This window comes from Epinephelus lanceolatus, chromosome 19 (assembly GCF_041903045.1).
Source record: "Epinephelus lanceolatus isolate andai-2023 chromosome 19, ASM4190304v1, whole genome shotgun sequence".
NCBI lineage: Eukaryota > Metazoa > Chordata > Actinopteri > Perciformes > Serranidae > Epinephelus > Epinephelus lanceolatus.
In genome coordinates this window covers 2,348,746-2,376,172 of record NC_135752.1, presented here as the reverse complement: position 1 = coordinate 2,376,172, position 27,427 = coordinate 2,348,746, and the positions used below count along the sequence as shown (strand labels likewise).

General features: G+C 42.4%; 1 protein-coding gene across 5 annotated transcripts in view; it reads left to right on the top strand.

Moving 5' to 3' along the window:
• Window positions 1-27,427, top strand: part of slc27a6 (solute carrier family 27 member 6) — a 140,212-nt gene that overhangs the window by 25,623 nt on the left and 87,162 nt on the right. For all 5 annotated transcript variants that reach the window (XM_033646769.2, XM_078162172.1, XM_033646768.2 and 2 more), the window contains one exon: window positions 2,341-2,499. In XM_033646769.2, coding sequence (XP_033502660.2) covers window positions 2,341-2,499 — 159 coding nt within the window. The remainder of the gene's footprint in view (window positions 1-2,340; window positions 2,500-27,427) is intronic.

Below are 27,427 nucleotides of genomic sequence, written 5' to 3'. Positions count from 1 at the left end.
TGCTTGAAATGACAAATAATAAAATCAAAGAGTTTCATGAGACATAGAGGAAGGCAAGTTTTCAGTCCCTCTTAGTCATTGTTGCCATGGTTACGGAGACTCGGGGCAGTAATTAAAAAGTCTGCCCGTAATACGAAATACATTCATACATACCCTGTTTATTGCAGAAACCACAGCCGTTTCCAATTCGGGGTCTGAAACATCACTTCTCTGACGAAGGCTGTGCTCCATGCAGAATCTCCTGACGCTCATTATGGAACACTGCGTGGCCCCTTCATGCTGCAAAATGTCACTGATTTTTGTGTGTGTCTTGCCACTCCCAAAAAGTTCACAGATCAGGTCTGCATAAGGCTGGAGTGCAGCCATAACTAGGCTACAAGCAGTTGAGAATAGAGCGCTCCTCTGCAAAGTTCAAAAGTTCCTCCGCAGATCTCCCAGCATTCCCCGAATTTATCCAAATATCACAATAACAAAACAATGAAATGAAAAACTTCATTTTCACGTTGTTCTGTTTTAATTTTAAAACAAAAAACAACTACAAAACATGTTATTTCTGTTGTTCTGTTTTCCTGTTTTTCTGTTCTGGTTTTAAAATCAGAAAAACAAGATTGTTTTTCGAGCAAAAAAACCCCAAAACAAACCAAAACAAATGGCAATGGTAAATAGACCTGCACTTGTATAGCGCCTTTCTAGTCTTCTGACCACTCAAAGCGCTTTTTACACTACGAGTCACATTCACCCATTCACACACTAGTGGCCAAGGCTACCATACAAGGTGCCACCTGCTACTCAGTAACCATTCACACGCTCTCACACACCGATGGAACAGCCATCGGGAACAATTTGGGGTTCAGTATCTTGCCCAAGGATACTTCTACATGTGGACTGGAGGGGCTGGGGATCGAGCCGCCGATCTTTTGATTGGTGGACGACCCGCTCTGCCTCTGAGCCACAGACGCAAACAAAAAAAATCATCTGTCCACCACCATGGTGTGTCATGGCAGTTTTGGTAACCAGGTAACCAGAGTAGTTCCCATGTTACCAGAGGACTTCTCCAGTGTTTCCCCAGGTTAATCCTTCCACTGTTTGGGCCTCTTTGCTTCCTCATTGTGTTCAACTTAATGCCAAGAACAGCTGTCACCATGCTTAAACATTGAAATCATGATGATTAAATTAGGATTTAGTATTTATTAGTCATTTCTGATGAATGGTTTAGTGTATAAAATATGAAAAAATAACAACAAGAGCTGCGCTGCACAAAGGCATGCAGGCTAAGAGTAGGTCTGGTGAACTGTCCAGGATTTTTTTGTGTTTTGCCTAATGCATGCTGGGATAGACTGAACAGACAAGCACATTGAGTAAATTTGTTTGACCCTAGGTCTACCATATTTGTGAGGCTGGCTTATAATTAACTTTAAAAGTACATCAGTGATTCACCTAGATGGAAACATTTTGCCATTTGCTGTTTTGACAGAGTATTAGGGACATTTCTGTGAGATTTTAAGAATTAAGTTGAAATATGGTATAGTATTAAGTTCATTCATTGAGATAAATACATGTTGCCATTCCTTTCTCTATTATTGGAGAAAAACATTTTTTGTGCTGTGCACAACTTAAATGGTCTTTGTTGCTCACAGTTAAACTGGGTGTGAGTATCCCAGCCCTTAGCAAACGAAGCGCATTAGTTACATTATGGGTCAGTTTTTAGGGGTTAAATTTTGGGTTGAACATTTGCATCATGGTTTTGGTCAATGTCTAACTTTAATTTGGAAACTGGTTCTATCCAGTGTGTGTCACACTGTCTTAAGGTTTCATCCATATCTTCGGAAATGGATGGAATATATATTTTTATAAGGCATCAGGTTTTGCAGAAAGATACCAAAAGCCTTTTTTTTTCTCTTCATGCTTTCTTCACCATCTCCATCACCTGCACATTACTGTGACATGAAGAGTGGCTTTTAAATAGAGTGAGGGAGGCAACATAGAGACAAAGTCAGAAAGCATGTGGTGGTTCAGCGTCATTGGATCATTGGCCTCTTGATCAAGTTGAAAAGATGACGACTGAAAGAAATGTCAACAGTTTACCTGATCACATTTCACTCTACTTTTCTCTCCTTAACATTGTTAAAGTCAAAAACCTTTCAGGACTCCTTCATAGGAGCAGCCACAAAAATTAGCAGAATTAAAACTGAATGCAGCATTGCATGACATTTTGTTGCATTGTCATAGAGGTAGCACATGACTATGTACCCCTTCCCCATGCTGACATTGTATGTAACAGTTGAAATGAACAGTAAGTATTAATGTTTATTGTGCAATATCATGTATTTATTTTCACAGGGCTCCCTAAGGCTGCAGTGATCACCCACCTCCAGAGCTTGAAGGCAGCAGCAGGGTTTTGGGCGTTTGGAGCAACTGAAGATGATGTAATGTACATCCCTCTGCCACTTTACCACAGCGCAGCTTCATTGATCGGTATAGGAGGAACCATAGAGCTGGGTAGGCCTCAGAATGTGTCTGCATGAGTGATTATTTTGTATTTTGTATCTGTATGTTGTTGGGCTGCCCCTTAAAAGTTGGAGAATCAAATTGTCAGTCAGAGGCCCCTCAGTTGACTGAGATTGCTTCAAAGCGAGCTGTCGACATCAGTTTTTTTTTGTGCTCTGCACTGTACTTCTGGGGATGTTTTGGTCCCCAGATTTCACTGCAGAGTGAACTCTTGACATTTAAAATACTCTTTGGAACAGACAGCTGTGGACATTATAGAGCTGCCTAGAGGAGGAGAGACTCTGCACCGTAAGGCTCTGAGCTAATAGTTATCTTCTCCCTTCTGCTTAGAGATGGTGAATTCACAGTTCACAGCAACTCAATACGACACAGTCTCTGACTTTAGTTTGATATGTAGAGTAAGCAATAAATGTTGCACATTGCCGATCCGTTGTTAGCGCTGTTAGTTTGTTGACTGTATTAGGTGAATGTTATACTAGACGTTTTGCTGAGCCCGTTCAAACTTTAAAACTTTATATGAAACAAAAAAGTCTGATTCGACTGACATAATTCTGAGTTGGGTACAGCCCTAATATGTCGCATTTCTTTTATCTTGTCAGATTAAATCTAAACATCTGGCAAACAACTATGTAGATCAGGTGTTTTTTTTCATAGTTAGACACTGTGGGCCCTTTCTCAGACAAAATCCAGACAACTTGAGCCCTGTCTTTTTTCACTTATATTTGTTGTATTTATATATGGGCAAATTGTCGCCATTAAAAGTCTGCAGACTTACCTATCAGCAGTTCCTGTTTGCAGTGTAGTCATGATGTACAGGCAACTTTGATACTGAAAAAAACCTGATGATTCTAAGCTCTGGAGTTTAGGGAGCAGTTTCTCTATGATCCTAAATTGATTTATTGATTTATTTGGAGTATAAGTTGCATTGATTGAAAAAAAGTGTTTCATGTCTGTGTGTTCAGATTTGACTGAGATTCTGAGTAAGACTTTTGATTCAAATTCTACTCATGCAGTCTTTGCTTCAAGTGTTTCCTTTTGCACCTCCTCTTTAACTCTCCTACGTGCCCCCAAGGGAGGAACACCTCACAATTTGAAAACCTTGCAATGCATCATCACAATGTATGCCACCTTCATTTTGAGAATTTACATTCTCAATTTTTATGTAACTTTTCAGTCAATAGCAGAGTACATGATGTGTTGGTTGTCACAACAGTCAATCCAGTAAATGTTCTAGAAGGTGCAAACCAGTCCAGTTATCTTTCCATCAGGCCTGCGAATATTTATGATAAATTTGTGCTAATTTATGCTCTATATTAACAATGAGAACACATTACTTTGAGATGCTCATCAGGATTGAGAAATCAATTCACCACTCTGCTGGTTTTGCAAACCTGGCCAGTCAAAGTTTTCAAATGTAAACAATAAAGTAAACATCAAGGAAAAAGGTGGAAAAGATAAGCATCAGCTAGGATCTCTGTTATGTTATCTGTCCTTGCATCTGTATCCACATGTCTGCATTGGAAGAGGCGCCATGGCAAGCGTGGAGGAATTAAACATGTTAACCGATTGGGCTGTTCACACTGGATGTGGCCGGCTCACGATCTACAGCGATAGATTCGGCGTCTGGTCTATTTTTCTGAGCGAATCTGGCAAGATAACACACTGAAATGTATTGTGAACAATATAAAATGTATATTAGATATGATATAAATGACCTGTCTGTGACAAGTGATAGAGTATGCACCCCATGCTTCCACATATTTGTCAGTTGTGTCGAAACAGAGTGCGAGAGAGATGAGCAGAGCCACACACACACACACACACACACACACACACAAACACACACAGGCAGAAGGAGCTCTACATGTGATTTAAACAGAGCAGAGTGCAGAAGCTGACTGCCGCAGAGAAATGTACTTCTGGAGTGAACAGCCAGGCAACAGCTGGACTGCTGCGCGACAGTTAACAAATCCGGATGCTTCTGCAGTGTGAACCCGCTGTGAGTCTTTAATTAACAAGACAATTAATTTGTAGAAAATGAGCTGAATTTAGATGGATATGATGGGGTAACTTAAACACAGCCCTGATGAACTTGTTTTGGGCAGTCTGGAGTTTATAGTCAAAATGACATTGAACTAATCCTCAGCTAACATCATTAAAGCTGATCTATCCAACAACTTTCTTGCCAAGACTTTGGTCTTTTGGCAGATTTTAGTGAGGCCTTTCATTGCCACGGCCCCTCTGGGCTATCAGATAGAGGTGGGTCTCTCCTACCTTTACTGTCATCTCTGGGGTCTTTCCTAATTTTATTCTGGATCCAAAAAAGATGGTCTGGTGTATGGATCCTGGAATAAACAGACATCCAAGTCCCAATAGTTTGAAGCTCTTCACTCAAATACTTCCACAACTGCTGAATGTTTATGAGACACCGCAATAGCTGAATAGTCCACATACAGAAAACAAGACAGATGACTGTCATCATATCATTCACGTATTATAAGAAAAAAGTGGCCCTGTTACACTCTGCTGAGGGAACTTACAGTTTTAGCTTTGGAAAATGTCCCATCCACTAACTGTGTCCTTCCTGAGAGGTAAGAATTGACCCATTGAATGGCCATATTCCTAAACCTCATGGCCTTTAGCTCAAACAGCAGGATAGTATCATCTACAGTATCAATGGCCTATTGAAAGTCTAACATTACCATTCCACAAAATTTACCTGTCAGCCTCCCTCTTGATGTGGTTTAACAGGCAGGTTTCAGTGGAATGGGGTTTTGTAATGAATGATCTTTGCTGTCACAGTATGCACAGCTCCAATAAAATTAGTCTGGCAACTCTCTGGTGAATCAAAACTAAACAAAAACAAGACAACCAGAAAACTTTTGGGTGATTAGATAAGACAAGATAAGATACACCTTTATTGATCCCACAATTGAGAAATTCCAGTGTTACAGCAGTCAAGGGTAAAGAGTCAGATTAAAGATTTCAAAATTCAAAGACTTAAAAGACTAGGCATGCACAAAAAGTACAAAAAAATACAAGAAACAGCAATAACTAATAATGATAATGATAATAATGAGCAGTGGATAAAAAGTGAGCAATGGATTAAAGTGAGCTTATTTAGTGCAAAGTGAATATTGTATGTGCAAATAAACAACAACAAGGGGGACAGTTCTGCTTATTATGGTGTCCATAGAGTGTCCATGGTGCAGTTTACTGTGAGCAGTGCTGGTTATGAAGCCTGACAGCAGCAGGCAGGAAGGACCTGCGATAGCGTTCCTTCACACACTTTGGGTGAATCAGTCTATTGCTGAAGGAGCTCTCCAGAGCTTTTATCTCCTGCAGGGGATGGGAGTCATTAGTCCTCAGAGATGACAACTTGGCTGTCATCCTCCTTTCTCCCACCACCTGCACAGAGTCCAGAGAGCATCCCAGGACAGAGCTGGCCTTCTTGATCAGCTTGTCCAGTCTCTTCCTATCTGCAGCCGAGACGCTGCTCCCCCAGCAGACCACTCCGTAAAAGATGGCTGATGCCACCACAGTGTCAAAGAAGGTCTTCAGGAGCGCCCCCTGCACTCCAAAAGACCAAAAGAGCCGCCTCAGGAGTTAAGTCTGCTTTGGCCTTTCCTGTATAGTGCTGTTATGTGATCAGTCCAGTCCAGTTTATTGTTAAGCTGAACACCCAGGTACTTATAAGATGTCACCATCTCAATGTCCTTTCCCTGGATGTTCACCGGTGTTTGTCACTCAGAAGTGCAGGCTGTATGGTGTTGAAAGTGCTGGAGAAATCAAATAACATTATTCTCACAGAGCTTCCAGGCTTCTCCAGGTGGGAAAGAGCTCTGTGCAGGAGGAAGATGACGGCGTCGTCCACCCAAATGCCAGGCTGGTAGGCAAACTGCAGCGGGTCCATTGAAGGGCCTACTGCTGGGCGGAGACGAGACAGGACCAGGCACTCCAGAGTCTTCATGAGGTGCGATGTTAATGCCACCGGTCTGAAGCTGCTGAAGTCCTTGGGGTGCGGAGTCTTGGGCACTGGTACCACGCAGGATGTCTTCCACAGCTGTGGTACTCTCCCCAGCCTCACGCTCAGGTTGAAGATGGTTTCAACTATCCTGCACAGTAGGTCTGCGCAGGACTTCAGGAGCCTGGAGCTGATGCCGTCTGGACCCGCAGCCTTCCTCGTCTTTATTCCCCTCAGCTGATCTCTCGCCTGACAGGTAGTGAAGGACAAGTTGGAGCAGGGGGGCTGTAGTAAATGTAGGTCACACAGCACAGCAGTCACACAGTGAGATGGTCTTCATAAATTTCTGACTCCTTCAGAATTTTATACCAGGCTGCCTTTGACCGCAAAACCGTGACAATGGCCATCCTTGAACCTCTCTCGCTGTGCAACCCTAGAACCACCATTTTAGAGCCAAGACCAAAGATGTTGCCACGTTTCTTTCACGTTGGTCATCTTTCATCTGGGGCAGCCCAAAATTGCATAGTGTATACTGGGATTAAAGCCTAAAGGGGGCTTGCTTATTGGAAAAGTAATATCCAGCCACACAGCCTCAATGAGCTCATTGTTTAGGTCTGTTCGAATTTTACATTTAACATCTGACCTGATATAAACACAGACACCTCCACCTTTGTGGTTTCTATCTTTCCTTATAAATGCTCAATTTCTATTTCAGAGTCAGTCATGGAATCATCAAACCAAACTACAGTATTGCATTTGATTGCCACCTAAAGTGCAACACACACCGGCGCCATACGACGCGCGTCAAAACGCCCGCCTTCATTATATTCTATGAACCAACCCACACTGGCGCTGGCCGACACGCCGTGCCGCTCTGCTTCAGCCCACTGCTCTATTTCCAGCGCGGCCGGTGCTGCGAGAAAAGCCTTTTATGTACGTCTCGGCCGCCATAGTATCAACTCCGGTTGTTTCAAATTTTTAATAAGACGGCTTTGATAAGAAACTCACACGTGAAATCCAAGTTGTTGTTGCCTCAAAGTTTTTCCTTCTTCTTCCGTTACTAGCAGTTGGCAACTGTTGGCAACTAGTGTAGGTACAGCCACCTAGCGGGCTGGGGTGGGAAATACACGTTGATGGTGCCGCTGCGCGCCATTGGCGTTGGTTTGTGTTGCATGTTACTCTTGCAGGAGGCTCCGTGTGTTCAGGCGCAGCAAGTATAATCCTCTTGAATAGAACAGGGAGTCCGATTATTGGAGTTCTTCTGAACTTCCGTGTTGATGAACCCGTTCTGAGATGAGTTTTAATTCATGTCAATATCAGTGCACCAACACTGGACTGTTACTTCTCTCTTCAGCCTCAGAGCCAGAATTTCCACAGTCAGTCCCACCTGTCACACAGTCAAGCAGCTGGCACCAGTGTGGAAATGAGCCCCCCTGAACTGATTCCATTTTGATGGTCAAAGGTCAAGGTCAATGTGACCTTGTCTGTCTCATGTTTGTGAATGCTATATCTCAAGAACACCACAAGGGAATTTCCTCACATTTGGCACAAATGTTCACTTGAACACAACAATGAACTGATTTGATTTTGGTGGTAAAAGGTCAAGGTCACTGTGACCTTGTCTGTCTCATGTTTGTGAATGCTATATCTCAAGAACACCACAAGGGAATTTCCTCACATTTGGCACAAATGTTCACTTGAACACAACAATGAACTGATTTGATTTTGGTGGTAAAAGGTCAAGGTCACTGTGACCTTGTCTGTCTCATTCTAAAACGATATCTCAAGAACACCTTGAGGGAATTTCTTTAAATTTGACACAAACTTCCACTTGGACTGAAGAATAAACAGATTAGAATTTTGTGGTTAAAGGTCAAAGATCAGGGTCAGTGTGACCTCTTTGGCCACAACTCAAGAATTCATATGCTAATTATGACAAAACTTCACACAAATGTCTCATAGCATAAAATAATGAAGTGATGATATTTTATTTCCAAAGGTCAATGGTCAGCTTCACTGTAACATCATAATGTTTTGCATAAAACAATTTTTCTGGCCATTATTCAATGTCATAACTCAGGAACAGAAGGGGATATAATTGGTTAAGATACTGAACTAGTGACTCTAATCTTGGGTGTCCACCTTGAAACTGTGCTGATTGTATAGATCTTCTGTGCTGTTGAAGGGAAGATGTGTATGAAGAATCCATGTTTTCACAGAGAGAGAAACTTGAATGGTGGGCAGAGGCATAAAACTGTGGGGCAATATTCATAATTACAGTCTTTTTTTTAAAAGCACAAATTGAAAGAAAGGATGTCATTTCACTGAAAATTGTATTTTTAATGATTTAGTTGGTTGATTGATTGATGGAAAGATGACTGAGATGTTAAAATATACAAGAACATCTGTACTGAGACACATCATCAGGAACAAAGGTTATTATCAAGAACATATGCCCAGAATACAAGGTGATTGACTTTCCAAGAGCACTCTGATTCATAAATGTCCCAATGAGGGGAATGAGATTATGAGAGTTGATCTGTGAGTTAGAGCCTACATTCCACTTGTCAGAACTGTAAAAAGAGATCTCTGGGCTCTAAGATCATGTAGCCTGACTTGCAGCTTTATGTATCTGGTAATGTAATTGGCCTTTATAGAAGCCAGCAAAGGAACATGACACAACACAACACAACACAACACAACACAACACAACACATGACCTGCTGATAACTAATGAAGTGCAGTGGTGGATAGAGTATCCAAAATCTGTACTCAAGTAAAAGTTCAGTTACACCCATGAAAAATGACTCTTGTTAACTTGAAAATCACCCTTTCAGCTTCCGGTTTGGCGATGAATGGGTAGGATGCGTGTTAGAGGAGCTCCCGTCTTACTGCTTACCTGTTGAACATCGTACTTAAAATTCAAATCACGTTTTATCTGGTTGACAAAGTTGTGAGAAGTTACCCGACCATAGGATGAGTAACTCGAAACCAAAACCACCGACTTCTCAAGCTCCGACAACACGAACTGCTGCGAACATTGCTAGCAAGATAGCTAACTTAGCTGCTTTCACTAGCACCAGCGGTGAACCTGGAGTGGAGCTAGCACAATCACAATGGAGCAACTGATGGCGGAACTCGCCAAACAATGTGTAAGTCTCAGAGAAGACATGTCCACTTTGATCAAATCATCAATCCAGCCGATCCAGTCCTCCGTGGACTCGCTTCGTGAGCAAAAACATGACTTCCAGAGCTGTCTAGATCATACCAAAACAGTGGTTGGTGGAAACTTTGAAAAACTCACCGCGGCGGAGGCCACCATAAAATCGCTGCAGGCGCAGAACAGCTCTCTTCTGGACAGTTTGGATGACCTGGTGAACAGATCCCGCAAGGCCAACCTGCGGATAGTTAACATTCCAGAAGGCAACAAGAGTGGCCGGGACCCGAGCTGCTGAAGGAGAGCATGGGTGCTGAGATTTTCCAGAAGCCCCCGAGGCTGGAGAGGGCACACCGCACACCTGGATACAGACATGGTGGATTGGCGAGACCTCGGGCTTTTGTGGTGTGTTTTCATTACTTTCAGGAGAAGGAACGAGCCCTACACTAGGCAAGGATAAACAAACTAAAATACAAGAGGACCGTCCTGAGAGTCTACCCGGACCTGAGCACTGCGCTGGCCAAGAAAAGGACGTCGTTCAACAGTTTTAAACAAGCCTTGTACCAGAGAAAGATACCCTTTCGCCTGCTCTACCCTGCCCGACTTCAGGTTACACTGGATGAAGAAACATGCGTCTTTGAGACACCTGAAGAGGCGAAACTGTGGTTTGATGCACATGCCGCACCGACTACTTTCTGAAGATTGTTTATTTACACAGCCCGACTAAGCATCAGCTGCATTCAGTCCAGATGTAGCAGCATCAGGTGACTGGCCATCTACTAGAGGAGAGAAACCTGTGAGAAGCCTACTTTATGTTCAAAGGGACGAATTAGTGTACTTAAAACACTAAATTTTAAGGTATGGACTAACGATGGACTTTCCTTTTAAAAAGTAAATGAACACTGTTCTTACTACATTTATATATTATAAGAAGGATCTGGTAACTTCATTTTTCTTTTCTTTACTCTATTACTCGGGAATTCAGAATAATGCTCATGACCTTGTTGGATCCAGGTTTTATATATCCAGAATTTATTTATTTATTTCTAACTTATTTTTTTTTATTATATTTTTTTCTCCGACTTGCTTCTGAAAGAATTCGATGTTTATGATAATGTAAAATATAGTGTCCTCTTTGATAGTGAGGGGATGGGCCAAGGTTATAAATAGTGGGGGTTGTTGGCTGGCCTCAGTTTTGAGGGCTAACTCTAGGATAATTTTGATTTTTTGTTTTTATGTTTTGGTTTGTACGATGTTTATCATTTTAGTTTAGTTAATATATCTCACCTTCCTATTTTATTTAGGGTTATTATATACTCTGATAGTAAGCTGAACAACATAACCATATGTGATGATCAATTTAAGTATTTCTTACAACTATGTGACAATACTGTATGGGCTGCTTTAAACAATGCCTACAAACAAAGAATATGGAGCTCATAAAAGTGATCTCATGGAACATTTCTGGTTGTAATCATCCCATCAAATGAAAAAAAATCCTAACCTACCTTAAACAAAATAGATCAGATATTGCTATGCTGCAGGAGACCAACTTGAATAAGGAAGAGTCTGAAAAGCTTAAGAGAGGATGGACTGGACAGGTATATTCAAGTGTATATAATAGCAGAAGTAGAGGTGTTAGCATTTTGATAAGAAAAAATTTAAATTTAGTAGTTGTGAGTAGCCATACCGGTAAAGAGGGTAGATGGGTGGCTCTTAATGCACAAATGAATAATCAGAATGTCACCAATGTCATAAGAACTATAGGGAACAACAATATTATATTAGGAGGAGACTTCAACCAGGTTAGAAACCCTCAATTGGACAAATCTGGGGATAGACAGGGTACATTTTTGACTCACACAGCTATAGATATAATTATGGATGAACTGAGTCTTGCTGACATTTAGCAGCTACTTCACCCCTTAGATAAAGATTTCACTTTTTTTTCACACCCTCACCAATCTCACTCTAGAGCTGATTATATACTTATTTCTAAGAATCTTTTTAATCAGATTCAGAATGCTTCAGTTGGGAATATTGTTATCTCCGATCACGCACCAGTTGACATAATTATAAATAGCTTAGATAAAGAGGTGAAAACACTGTGGTGGCAATTTAACAATTCACTATTGCAAAATGATACATTGAATACCTTTATAAAGTCTGTTATACAAGAGTACTGGACATTTAATGGGGGTTCTATCTCTGACCCTGGCACTACTTGGGACGTGTTTAAGGCAGTAATAAGGGGCCGATTAATTCAATATTGCTCTTATTAAAAGAGAAAGGAGCGTGAAAAATTATCTAACTCAGAGCAACAACTGAAATATTTAAAACAGCAATATGTCAAATAAGTAAAACTGGATAAAACAACCTGGAACAATATGAACTCACCGAGATTCGAAATTAATAGCATTTTCAAAAGAAAGCAGAATTTGCCCTATTTTGCACCAAACAACGCTACTATGAACAGGGTGAGAGAGCGGGAAAATTGCTTGCACATAGAATAAGACAGCTAATGACCCCAAAACATCATTCCATCAATACTTAATACACAAAATGAACTAATTACTGAGAGAAAGGAAATCAACAAAGTGTTTTGTGACTTTTATCAAAAACTATATACAGTACAGGCCAAAAGTTTGGACACACCTTCTCATTCAATGCGTTTTCTTTATTTTCATGACTATTTACATTGTAGATTCTCACTGAAGGCATCAAAACTATGAATGAACACATGTGGAGTTATGTACTTAACAAAAAAAGGTGAAATAACTGAAAACATGTTTTATATTCTAGTTTCTTCAAAATAGCCACCCTTTGCTCTGATTACTGCTTTGCACACTCTTGGCATTCTCTCCATGAGCTTCAAGAGGTAGTCACCTGAAATGGTTTTCCAACAGTCTTGAAGGAGTTCCCAGAGGTGTTTAGCACTTGTTGGCCCCTTTGCCTTCACTCTGCGGTCCAGCTCACCCCAAACCATCTGGATTGGGTTCAGGTCCGGTGACTGTGGAGGCCAGGTCATCTGCCGCAGCACTCCATCACTCTCCTTCTTGGTCAAATAGCCCTTACACAGCCTGGAGGTGTGTTTGGGGTCATTGTCCTGTTGAAAAATAAATGATCGTCCAACTAAACGCAAACCGGATGGGATGGCATGTCGCTGCAGGATGCTGTGGTAGCCATGCTGGTTCAGTGTGCCTTCAATTTTGAATAAATCCCCAACAGTGTCACCAGCAAAACACCCCCACACCATCACACCTCCTCCTCCATGCTTCACAGTGGGAACCAGGCATGTGGAATCCATCCGTTCACCTTTTCTGCGTCTCACAAAGACACGGCGGTTGGAACCAAAGATCTCAAATTTGGACTCATCAGACCAAAGCACAGATTTCCACTGGTCTAATGTCCATTCCTTGTGTTTCTTGGCCCAAACAAATCTCTTCTGCTTGTTGCCTCTCCTTAGCAGTGGTTTCCTAGCAGCTATTTGACCATGAAGGCCTGATTGGCGCAGTCTCCTCTTAACAGTTGTTCTAGAGATGGGTCTGCTGCTAGAACTCTGTGTGGCATTCATCTGGTCTCTGATCTGAGCTGCTGTTAACTTGCCATTTCTGAGGCTGGTGACTCGGATGAACTTATCCTCAGAAGCAGAGGTGACTCTTGGTCTTCCTTTCCTGGGTCGGTCCTCATGTGTGCCAGTTTCGTTGTAGCGCTTGATGGTTTTTGCGACTCCACTTGGGGACACATTTAAAGTTTTTGCAATTTTCCGGACTGACTGACCTTCATTTCTTAAAGTAATGATGGCCACTGGTTTTTCCTTAGTTAGCTGATTGGTTCTTGCCATAATATGAATTTTAACAGTTGTCCAATAGGGCTGTCGGCTGTGTATTAACCTGACTTCTGCACAACACAACTGATGGTCCCAACCCCATTGATAAAGCAAGAAATTCCACTAATTAACCCTGATAAGGCACACCTGTGAAGTGGAAACCATTTCAGGTGACTACCTCTTGAAGCTCATGGAGAGAATGCCAAGAGTGTGCAAAGCAGTAATCAGAGCAAAGGGTGGCTATTTTGAAGAAACTAGAATATAAAACATGTTTTCAGTTATTTCACCTTTTTTTGTTAAGTTAAGTTAGTATTGGACTACTACTCAAGGTTTGTTGAAATTGCAAAGCTAACTCCCACACATTCAGAGGATGTGATCATACACCTCAAGTCCATCTTCTCGAGACACGGCATCCCAGAACTGTTTTACAGTGACAATGGACCGCAGTTCTCAAGCCAACAGTTTGTGGACTTTGCAGCAGCTTATGGGTTTAGGCATGTTACAAGCAGCCCTAAGTTCGCTCAAAGCAATGGTGAGGCTGAACACCATGTCCAAACAGTGAAACGGCTGCTAAAGAAAGCCCAAGATCCATACCTGGCTTTGTTAGCCTATAGAGCTACTCCGTTGTCTAATGGCTACAGTCCTGCCCAACTTCTTATGGGACGTAGACTTCGCACTCCCATGCCCCAACATCCCTCTCTGCTCACTCCAGATCTTCCTAATGGAGCTTTGGTTGCAGTTAAAGAAAGGGAAAGGAAGTTAAAGGATACTTCAGTGTTCAACAAGAGACACCGTGTGAGGGATTTAACCCAGCTCACACCAGGACAGCCAGTGTGGATTACAGATACCAAGTCTTCTGGCACAGTGGTTGCATCTCACTCCACGCCACGCTCATATCTAGTGGACAGCCCCACAGGCACCATCAGGCGGAACAGACACCATCTTGTTCCACTGCCAGAGACTGCACCTCAGGCTCAGACACCCAGCACACCAGCTCAGCCTGTTGAGTCCGCACAGGCTACCCCAGACCATCCAGAGTCTCCAGTACAGACTCCGGAGACAGTTACACCTGCCCCTATCAGGACTAGGTTTGGCAGAGTGGTGGTAAAACCTCATAGACTGAATTTATAAGTTATGTAAAAGTACAAGTGAGAAAGTTCTGTCCTTGTAATCAAGAAATGTTAAGTGTGAATATCTTCAGTGAAATAAGCAGCAACGCTTGATACTGAGTTCAGCAAGGTTTGATTCTGATTTAACTTTATGTTTCAGTCTGCAGGTTTTTCAAAGAAAGGGAGATGTGGTGGAACCTGAGTTAATACTGTGGTATAATCTTACTTTGAAGGGCACTCATATCTAGGACAGGAAGTAGTGCTATGTTTATGTCATATTTGCAATCGCGTTGGAACCCCTAGCTATTGCGATACGAAATAACACTGACATTAAAGGGGTCATAGCGTTGAGGACATAAATTATTTTTATACGCGGACGATATATTGTTGATTTCTAGCAACCCAAATATTACTATCCCGATATCCTGATTGACACTTTTTCACATATATCTTGTTATAGGATTAATTGGACCAAATCTGAGGTAATGCCCGTCTCCACAGTTTCTACTCACGTATCTAATAGCGACTGGCCCCTTAAAGGGATAGTGCACCCAAAAATGAAAATTCAGCCATTATCTACTCACCCATATGCCGACGGAGGCTCAGGTGAAGTTTTAGAGTCCTCACATCCCTTGCGGGGGAGCGGCTAGCACACCTAATGGCTGACGGCGCCCCAGACTATAACGTCCAAGAACACAAAATTGAAACCACAAAATATCTCCAACATGCTCATCCGTAGTGATCCAAGTGTGCTGAAGCCCCGACATAAAAAGTTGTTTAGAAAAACGTCATTTGAACTCTGTTTTTAGCCTCACTGTAGCCTGTAGCTCTGACTACTTCTCTGGGCACCGCGTTCACGTGTGCGCGCTTGCACGAGACCAGCGAAAGCATGAGCTTTGCTCACCCATGTTTACATCACGTGACACGTGCACCGCAGGGAGAGACAACAGTAACCACAGTAACTAAAAGATAATTTGCACTACGGTCTTTTAGCAAAGGACAGCCCAACATGTCTTAAGACTTTGAAACTGAGGAGGAACAGCATTTCTTTGTTGAGCCATATTTGTTTGAGCCCGAGTATACGGACGCGGAACTCAGGCTACTGGACGAAGCAGCCGCCGCAGCTCATGAGCCTAACCCTCAGCCAGCCGCAGAATACTGGAGTCGAGCACTGGAAACCTGGGGGTGTAGTTGTTTCAAATGCAAAGCAATGCCAACAGATGAGGAAAGTCTTTGCTGCTCAGACTGGGAATTGGCGATGCCTGCACTTGAGAATTTGGACATCAGTACTGACGAGACTGCTGCTCTTCAGAGACCGTGCATCACCGATCACCCTGAGCGCGCACACGTGAGCGTGGAACACAGAGAGGCAGTCAGAGCTACAGGCTACAGTGAGGCTATAAACAGAGTTCAAATGATGTTTTTCGAAACAACTTTTATGTTGGGGCTTCAGGACACTTGGATCACTACGGATGAGCATGTTAGAGATATTTTGTGGATTCAATTTTGTGTTCTTGGACGTTAGTCTGGGGCGCCGTCAGCCATTAGGTGTGCTAGCCCCCGCCGATCTCTGCAAGGGATGTGAGGACTCTGAAACTTCACCAGGGCCTCCATCGGCATATGGGTGAGAGTCTGAATTTTCAATTTTGGATGCACTATCCCTTTAAGTGGGTCTCCTCTGGCATGATATACCTGGGTATCAAACTACTAGCTGATATTAGGGAAATGATGCAGGCTAACCTACAACCTATCTTACAAAACATTAAATGTCTTTTATGCAACTGGAGTAAACTAAATATATCAATATTGGGCAGGGTTAATTTAATCAAAATGATCATTTTACCAAAAGTAAATTATATGTTATATGTTACCACTTTCCCTTCCAGCAAAACTCTTAAAAGACTACAATAAATATGCTGAATCATTCATATAGCAAAAGAAAAAAAACCCATTTGTAATCGCGTTAAACTATATGCTGCCAAAGATGGTGGGGGACTGTCCCTTCCCAGGCTGGATTGGTACCATTACTCATTCTCACTAGCGCAACTGCCCAAATATAACTTACTCTCTCATAGAGTCCCGGCCTGGGTAGAAATTGAAAAAGAGTTAATCAACCCATTCCAAATTGAAACCTTTGTGACACAGGCAAGTTACTCATGCAACCCAATATTAGAATTCTTAAGAGAAAGTTGGAAAATGTCACATAGTTATATTAAAAGCAACCCTTCACTTACTTATGATGCGTCAATATGGTTTAACTCCAAGGTTAGGATAGTCAAAGAGCCATTCTGCTGGTACCAGTGGGCTAAAGTTGGGGTACTGTGCCTAGGAGACCTATATGACAATGCTCATATAGTCACCTTTGAACACCTCAAACGAAAATATAATCTGGCAAATACAGAATTCTGGAAATATCTTCAGCTTCATCGCTGCTTAAATTTAAAATTTAAAAAAGGAACATAAAAAGTATTTCTTCCTAAAAAAAAAATTACTTTTTTAGTCATGCATGTTACTTGTAATATGTTACTATCATTTCCTGCTATCAGGTTTGTTATAATAGAGAGTTTTAGTCTTGCTGCTTATATGCAATATTTTGCAATATTTGCAGTATGGCATTATAGTGACAGCATATCCTTATACTAAACACAACTTCTCTGATGTTGAACAAAATATGGCAACAGAGAGTAATAATGAAAACACGTTATTAAGTTACTGTAGCACTTTCCTGCCATATATCTACCTGCACTATGTAGGCTTTGCTTAATAGAAAAAACTAGACTAAGGGAAGTCGTCTCGTCCTAGATAAATGTGAAAATAAAAATTGAATTATCTGACAACATTTTGGTGGTCTTAGTCACAGAATATATTTTGGAATCTTGGAGGTATTACAACGTAAATCAAGACAGTCTACATATGCAATTGTCTCTTGAACTTCTAAGAGTCTTTTTTTTTTTTTTTTTTACACAAAATGGACTTTGATGGACTGTTTTAGTAATGTCACTGATATGAAGGCATGTGTCCTCATTACATAAGTGTCATATGATTTAAGTTCCATAATAGATACAGAGAGGCAATTCTCTGGGCAAACTGCAAACAGTGTCCACTGACCACAATGTAACTGCCAAATAATGTGACCCCTTTGAGGCCCCACTGTTTCACCTCAACAAGCGGCTTAATTAGAGGCTGTAGAGCAGGAAGTGGACACTAGAGACTATTATGGATAGTATTGTTGGTGTTAGGTCATTGTTGTTCTCTTTTCTTTCCTCAGAGACGGGTCCATTGATTTAGAATGAGCTTAAAGATAATGTTGCAGTTATAAAATGGTTTTGAAAAAGCAGCAAATTCTAATCAGCTATCCCAATGATGAGACCTTGGCTTCTGCATTTGTTTCAACTGCTACCAAAGTTGACAGTTGAAAGTCCTCCATTTGGGTCAGATAGACCTCATCAGTCATTAACTATCGGCTACTTTTCCACCCTTTACTTTGGTAGCAGAAACAGTCTGGCGTTACTTCAACATGTTTTGTGTGACACATTCAGAGGAGTTTTATCATCATTCAACTAAATAGCAAAAAATACTCTATACTAATTTCACATATAGCCTTGTGATACCTACGCGTAATGTAAGTCTCAGCCAACAGTGAATTCTTGCATAGTATTTTCAATGTTTCTACATTTTCTGTTATTAGATTACAGAGTGTCATTTACATCCCACACCACTTACTTTTTACTGTCTCACAGTCACAGACACTTTTGGTACTGCCTCTTCTCATATGATATGAAGCAACCTATTTAATTCATGGTTTTGATGATGTCACTCATAATTAACAGCCCCAACTCTTTCACATTAACGTGCTCAAGGCTCGATAGGAAAACCCAGAGTTGACTGAACTAGTTGATAACTAGCTTTGTTGTTATCCAGATGGCCAATGTGACAACCTAGTCAAGCCAGATAATCAAAAGATATCCTGGATAAGTTGAACTGACTTCATAGTAAAGGTCTCAGGTCTACATCTGCCAACTCCACCTCCTATAGGAAAGGAAAGGGGTAGCACAAATTTAGACCTGCACAGGTGAACATGTTGCCACTGACAGGCAAGGGAAGTGATGGCTGCTGTAGATCTGAAACAGAATAGATGGCACAGATTGAACATGGATATTTATTATTCAAAAGGTCAAAGCTCTAGTTTCGCAGACCGGGCGAGGCAGGGGCGCAGCGCACCTGCGCTTCGCCAACTGGGTGTGGCCAGGCGGATTTTGCAAGTTTGGCACACTGTGCGCCCTGGCGCAGCTACTCGTCTGTCCCACCTCCGTCCCTCCTACCTGCGCAAGTCGGAAAGAGGGAGGAGAGAAGGCGTGGAGTGGGTTTTACACACATCACACCAATCAAATGAGCCCCTCTCCTCGCCCTTAAATGCGCCACGCGAAGGCATAATGAGAGTTTACTCAATTCGCCATGGCAGAAGAGAGCAGCAGCGTCAGACGGCCAAACTTCTCCCAGGAGGAAACTGATGCTTTGGTCCGGGAGGTCCAAGCTCGCAGTGTGCTTTATTTATGTCATTATTCAACGTCATATATCAGAAACAGAAAAGGAGACAATTAGTCAGATATTGAACTGGTGACACTTATTTTGGGTGCCCACCTTGAAACTGTGCTGATAGTATAGATCTTCCTTGGGAATGTACTGTAGTATATAAAATAGAAGTTATTTAACAAACTAGTTAACACATCAGTTAGCAATTTCAGCCTCCAAAGGCAGGACACTTTTCTTCTCACCTCAACTCAACTCAACTCAACTTTATTTATAGAGCACTTTAAAAACAACCACAGCTGAAACAAAGTGCTGTACAAAAATAAAAACATAAGACAAACAATAAAAACAATAAAACAGTAAAACAAGAGCAGAGTCTCATGCTGGTTTAAAAGCCAAGGAGTAAAAATGGGTTTTAAGACTGGTTTTAAAAACGGACATTGAGGGGGCCAGTCTAATGTGGACAGGTAAATCATTCCTCAATCTGGGGGCCGCCACAGAAAAGGCTCTATCCCCTCTGAGCTTCCGCTTAGACCTCGGTACATCCAGGAGCAGCTGATCAGCTGACCTGAGGCACCGAGCAGGAGCGTAGGGATGAAGCAGCTCAGAGAGGTAAGGCGGGGTGAGACCATTTAAAGATTTAAAAACAAATAAAAGAATCTTAAAATGAATTCTAAAGTGCATGGGCAGCCAGTGGAGGGAGGCCAGAATGGGCGTAATGTGTTCCCTCTTACGTGCTCCAGTTAGTAGCTGAGCAGTGGCGTTCTGAACCAACTGGAGACGTGCGAGGGAAGACTGGCTGACTCCAAAATAAAGTGCGTTACAGTAATCCAGCCGGGATGTGATGAAGGCATGGATTACTATTTCAAAGTGCTTTTGTGCAAGAAAAGGTTTAACCTTTGCCAGCTGCCTAAGGTGAAAGAAGCTGGACTTAACCACTGCACCAATTTGACGCTCCAATTTAAAACCACTGTCCATCTTAAAACCCAAGTTAGAAACTGTTGGCTTCACATATAGTGCCAAGGGGCCTAAATCAACAGGGGGGGTTTCACAAGAGCTATTTGGACCAAACACCATCACCTCTGTTTTCTTTTCATTGAAATTTAAAAAGTTTAAGGCCATCCAGGCTTTAATGTCATCGAGACATGACAGCGGCACATAAATCTGACTATCATCAGCATAACAATGGAAGGAGATACCATGCTTTCTAAGAATGGAACCCAGAGGAAGCAAATACAATGAAAAAAGCAGGGGCCCTAAAATTGAGCCCTGTGGAACCCCATATGACAGAGGAGCAGAGTAGGACTCAGAACCAGCAAAGCTTACACACATAGTTCTGTCTGCCAGATAGGATCTAAACCACTCCAGAGCACTACCACAGATGCCCACGTGGTGCTGCAACCGGGATGCTAAAATATTGTGGTCCACAGTGTCGAAGGCAGCTGTTAGGTCCAACAAGACAAGAATTACATAATCACCAGAATCATTTGCCAGGAGGATGTCATTAAAAACCCTTAGTAGAGCTGACTCTGTGCTGTGCAGGGTTTTAAAACCAGACTGAAAGACCTCCAGGATATTATGCTCACCAGAAAAGATTTTAACTGTGCATGAACAATTTTCTCCAAGATTTTTGAAATGAAAGGCAGCTTGGAGATGGGCCTGAAATTAGCCAATACAGTGTGGTTGAGGCCAGGTTTCTTCAGCAGGGGCTGCACTACTGCATGTTTAAAGCTTATGGGGACAACACCAGAAGACAGACTGCTGTTAATGATGGCAAGGACCAGCTGCCCTATACTAGGGAAGATTTCTTTAAAAAAGTGAGGAGGGACAGCATCACAAGGGGAACCTGATGGCTTGATATGGCCAACCACACCATCTAAAAGTGACAAGGTCACAAGCTCAAATTTATCAAACACAGCCTGGCAAGGGACAGAGACAGAGGGGTCAGAGGCAGGCGCTGAAATCAGAGCCCTTGTGTTAACAAACTTGTCTATGAAAAAGTGCAGGAAGTTAATGCATAGCTCAGGGGATGCTTCCAAGCAGACAGACTGCGGGGCATTTAAAACAGAGTCAATGGTTTTGAATTTATGTCTCTGTTTTAGATCATTCTTACCTAGCTGCTAACTCAATTTTATGAGCTAAATAGCTTTTTGTTGGGTGGGAGGGTTGGGTTTTCTCTTTTCTTTTTGTTTTCTGTTTGGATCTTTGTTGTTTTTCACCTCTGTGAGGCACTTTGTGTTACTGTTGTATGAAAAGTGCCATATAAATAAAATTGATTTGATTTGATTTGATTTGAATAACACACAAGGGTTATGGCTATTTGACACAATGAGGTTTGACAAGTATTCTCTTTTGACTTCCTTAATAGTGTTCTGATAACGGTGCCAACAGTCCTTTAAGATTTGGAATGAAACATGGAGCTTGTCCTTCTTCCACCTGCGTTCAGCTTTGCGGCACTCCCGTCGAACTGCACGAGTCCTGTCACTGAACCAGGACTCGGGTTTCACTTTAGGCTGCGTTGTTTTTAATGGAGCCACAGAGTCCAGAATGGTTCGGCATGAGGAGTGGAACCAGGAGCTGAGCTCCTCCGTGTCAGCAGACATTGAGTCAGAGGAGGCACAGAGCTAATCGAAAGCAGCAGAGAACTGACCAGCAGTGCAAGGGTTAAAAGTCTGACGGCGCTGAGCAGGAGCGCAAGATTTAACTGCAGTACAAGAAAAAACAACTTCAAACAATACGGGCATATGGTCAGAAATTACATTTTCACAGATCTTCAAGTTAAACACAGACAAACCATGAGAAAGAACGAGATCTAATGTATGACCATGTTCGTGTGTGGGACCAGACACACACTGCACCAAATTAAAAGAGTCAATAAGGCTTAAAAAGTCCTTCACCAACGGCTTATCAGGACAGCACATATGAATATTAAAATCCCCACACATGAATATTAAAATCCCCATAGTTTGGCATGATTTCAGCCAGAAAATCCGAGAAGTCTTTCACAAAGTCCTTATTGTACTTGGGGGGCCGGTAGATGACAGCGCACATCACCGGGTCAAAGCAACCCACCTCAAATAAAGTCGCTTCGAAGCTGGAGAAAGAGGATGACACAGCGCACTGCTTACATTTAAAGTCATTTTTATAAACAGTCGCCGTTCCTCCTCCACGGCCTGACGTCCGCGGGAAGTTAAAATAAGAACAACCAACCGGTAAAAGTTCGACAAGAGCGCTGCGCTCACCAGCACCGATCCAGGTCTCTGTCACACAGAGAAAATCCAGGCCACGGGAGCTGAAGAAATCCCTCAGGATAAAAGTTTTGTTTGCCAGTGATATGGCATTTACCAGCCCAATCCTGGCAGGAGCTGGGGCCTGTGTTTCGGCGGATCGGGGAGCCCGGAGCAGCCTCTTCAGGTTCCGGAGATTCACCCCGCGCTGAGAGAGCCGGGGAGAGCAGGGGCGGCGGGGCCGGAATCCTTCAACCAGACCGGCGACAGGTACCAGGCAGGCGTCAATCGGGTCCAGGAAACGCCGGGGCACAGCGAAGGGAAAGGATAATCCATGTCCTGACCGGGAAATGGATGAAGATCGTGCAAGGCAGACCTTCAGCTTCACCAGCCGACCGCCGCGTTTACCGCGGCAACGGAGACGCTTTCGCCGGGGGGTAGAGCCGAGGCCCGGTAAAGGTGAGTCGGGATTTCCGACAGGAGCGGGGGCAGAGTTTTCTGTCCACCGTGATCAAATATACTTAGATCTCTGACATTATGCCTCAGATCTAAGAGGGATTGGCGATCATACACCAGCCGAGACTCGATCTGTACAGTGCCACAGATTACAAACAACAAAAATGCCAGCCAAAGTGGGAGCAGCAGACGGCCAGCCATACACACCGGCGCCATCTTGCTTCCAGGTATGTTTGATGGGTTACATCAATACTCTTAAACAAAATATAGCTGTCTAACCTACACTGTAACTTCAGACCTCAGGTCAATCAATTCAATCAATCAATTTTATTTATAAAGCCCAATATCACAAATCACAATTTGCCTCACAGGGCTTTACAGCATACGACATCCCTCTGTCCTTATGACCCTCACAGCGGATCAGGAAAAACTCCCCAAAAAAACCCTTTAATGGGGAAAAAAAACGGTAGAAACCTCAGGAAGAGCAACTGAGGAGGGATCCCTCTTCCAGGACGGACAGACGTGCAATAGATGTCGTACAGAACAGATCAGCATAATAAATTAACAGTAATCCGCATGACACAATGAGACAGAGAGAGAGACAGAGAGAGAGAGAGAGAGAGAGAGAGAGAGAGATGCAGGACAGACTGTAATGATAATAGCTTACAACAACATTAATTTAATTGTGGTACAATATGTTGAAAGTATATATTAATATCTGATAGCATAAATATGTGACAATAATCATATGTGTATAATAACAGTAGAAGTATGACTAATGACTAATGATAACAGCAGCAGCAGGAGGCATCTGGCAGGACCACGGCAGCAGCACAACCACACACGTCACACTGTCCAGGCACCACTGCGATATGAGTTAATCTGCGAGACAGTGGAGCACAAAGGCTCCAGAGCAGAAGCCGAGTTAGTGACATGCAGTATGGCCTAGTTAGCGAGATGCAGTAACAGGACATGAGTGTTAGCAAAGGAGAGAGAGAGAGAGAGAGAGAGAGAGAGAGAGGAGAGAAGGTGCTCGGTGTATTATAGGAGGTCCCCCAGCAGACTAGGCCTATGTCAGGTCACAGTCACTGTCACTGTGAACAGTTATTTTGTAATGTTAGACAAAGAGATTGTCCTCAATGGACTGAGATGAGCTTGTAGGACTGAAGGTAAACAAAATTACATCAAATTGTCTTTGAACCTAGGCCAAAGAGAATGGCACACTTGATAACTCTATTACTGCAACAGGCTCATAATATTTCCACTTTCTGTGGAGTGCATGAGGTAATTTATGTCCATCATGGTTGCTCTGACATTACATGCCAGAGTCGTGACATGTCAAGTACGTGTCATTTTGCAGTCACATTTTCTGATGTCTGTGATCTGTGTATATATACACTGAACAAAAATATAAACGCAACACTTTTGTTTTTGCTCCCATTTTTCATGAGCTGAACTCAAAGATCTAAAACATTATCTATATACACAAAAGACCATTTCTCACAAATATTGTTCACAAATCTGTCTAAATCTGTGTTAGTGAGCACTTCTCCTTTGCCGAGATAATCCATCCCACCTCACAGGTGTGGCATATCAAGATGCTGATTAGACAGCATGATTATTGCACAGGTGTGCCTTAGGCTGGCCACAATAAAAGGCCACTCTGAAATGTGAAAATGTTTTAGATCTTTGAGTTCAGCTCATTAAAAATGGGAGCAAAAACAAAAGTGTTGCATTTATATTTTTGTTCAGTGTAGTATAGATGTGTAAGTTATTCAATAAAATGATTTGTAGATATTTTTTATTATCATATGCAGGGGTTGCTGGAAAATAGTGTTGTCCAATGTCTAGTTTCTTTCATTTAGTGAGAGTTACGTAGTTTCCAGTGCATTAAGCAGCAGAATGCTAAAACTACCTTGTAGACACGTCAAGCAGCTGACTTAAAGAGGAACTACACACATTTTTAAAATTCATACATATTATTTCTATGGTCAAAGACTGTCAAAAAATATTAGGTAACATCAACAGCTCTCCCAAATCCAAAACTCAGAGTGCTAAAACTCAAATGTATGATGTCATAGGGTATAAAGTCTGGAGTTGCTTCATAGACAATGAATTGAGAAAGATGTTTTAGATGTCACTGAGAGCACCCAGGGGAATGTTCTGAGTATATGAGGACACATTCTATTTCAACAACCGAGAATACTGCAATAGAACAAAACTCATTTGGGAGGTTGCCAAGGTATCAAAACTAGTGGGTTTTTTAAAAACTTGTCACCCACTGGTGGACACTCCTGATATTCCTAGTAGCAATAGTATGTGGCTGAAGTGCACACTCGCACCAGGTCATGGCCATCAGAGCTGCCAGTGGTGCCGGGTCTCCTGATGTGCAAAGGTGCTTATTAGGCATGGCCGATATTTATTTTTTCATACCTTCCTGAAATTTCACCAGGGTATACAGTAAATGACGTATGCTATTGCCGCTGTTTACAATACACTAACGATATCATCACCCCCCACTGCTTGGTGTCGTGGTGTCTGTCAGCTCAGCAGCCTGTGCCATTAGTACAGACTGATTTTGAATCAGTTTCACCTGCTGTTGTGCAAATCGGACAGACAACAGGTGGAAAGGAGGGGCAATTACCAAGACAACCCCTATTTAGGAATGGTTTTGCAGGTGGTGGCCTCAGACCATTTCCCTCTCTGCGTCTTTTCTGGTTGATTCTTGGCTAGTTTTGCATTTTTCCAGTGCCCTCACCACTAGTGGTATCATGAGGTGATATCTGCAGCTGCTCAGGTAGTGCAGCTACTCCAGGATGGCACATCCATACGCGCAGTGGCCAGAAGGTTTGCTGTGTCTCCCAGCACAGTGTCAAGAACATGGAGGAGATACCAGGAGACAGGCCAGTACACCAGGAGAGGGTTCCTTCTGATGCATGACAATGTCTGGCCTCATGTGGCTGGAGTGTGTCAGCAGTTCCTGGATGACAAAGGCATTGATGCTATTGACTCGCCCGCCCGTTCCCCAGACCTTAATCCAATCGAGCACCTTTGGAACATCATGTATTGTAGCATCCACCACCACATCGCACCACACACTGTCCAGGAGCTGACTGATGCCCTGATCCAGGTCTGGGAGGAGATCCCCCAGGAGACCATCTGTCGTCTCATCAGGAGCATGCCCAGACATTGTAGGGAATGTATACAGGCACGTGGAGGCCACACACACTACTGAGCCTCATTATGAGTTGTCCTGAGGAAATTCACAGAAGTTGGATCAGCCTCTTTGATTTTGGGTATGATTCTGAATCCAGTCCTAAATGAGTTAATGATTTTGGTTTCCATGGATTGTTCTTTCTCAACGAATTACACTATGTAATCAATAAAGATTTTCATCTGCAATATTTAATTCATTGAGATCTGGGATGTGTGATTTAAGTGTTGACCAGTGTATATTGTATTAATTATCTGAATCTGCAAAAAACTAATGTTTTCAGAAAAGTTTAATGGAGTTGTAAGAAAAGTGCAATATTTGCCTTTGAAATGTAGTGAAGCAGAAGCATAAAGTAACACAAAACGGAAATAAGTAAAGTAAAAGTACCTTAGAATTACCTAAGTACAGTACGTGAGTAAATGTACTTCATTACTTTCCACTGCAAGATGAGGCAGATGGTGACACATACACAAACTTAAAATATATAATATGAATCCACTCATTTAATTTTTTGACATTTAGGGCGTGTGAACATCAGCCTGTGGTCTTCGTCTAGTCCTTCTTTTGGTGCAGTTTGATCTTTTACAGTCCATTACCCTAACCCATGGGTAGGCAACTTGCTGCTCCTGAGCCGCATGCAGCACTTTAGACCCTCTCCAGTGGCTACCCGTGGCTTTGAGATAAAATTATACGGAAAATTATATGGAAATGAATAAATTAATTTTTTAACATGAAGATTTTCATTTGTCATAGTTACAGGCCTAAAGTGAGTATTGCATTCTATCAATCAGTTCAATCAATTTAATTTATAAAGCCCAATCCTCTGGGAGGAAAATAGAGGTTATTAATGTGTGGACAGATTCATTTCCTTTGCCATCAATGTTGCAAAGTTAAAGTGCTAGATAATTATAAATAGCCCACTGCAGAGTAGCCACCTTGTAGTAAATCATATTAATGAATGCTCATTTAGACCTATTGGTAATGTTGGTGGGCTGATTTAGACTTAAAAGGCTGTTACCTTTATTCAAATATGCTTTGCAGCTTGAGGCAGATTTTTTTTCTTTTTTTGGCCAGTAATGGTTCTTTTAATAGTAAAGGTTGCCGACCCCTGCCCTAACCAGTGGTTATAACTGTAGCTGTGGCTTAGAGGTAGAGTGGCTTGTCCACTAATTGGACAATCGGCAATTCAGTCCCTGCCTCCGCTAGTCCGTATGTCCATGGGCAAGATACAGAACCCCAGATTGCTTCCAATGGCTGTTCTATCAGTGTGAGCGCATGTGAATGGTTACTGAGTAGCAGGTGACACCACGCATGGTAGCCTCAGCCACCAGTGTGTGACTGTGTGTGTGAATGGGTGAATGTGGCATTTAGTGTTAACGCACTTTGAGTGGTCAGAAGACTACAGAGGCACTATACAAGTGCAGTCCATTTAC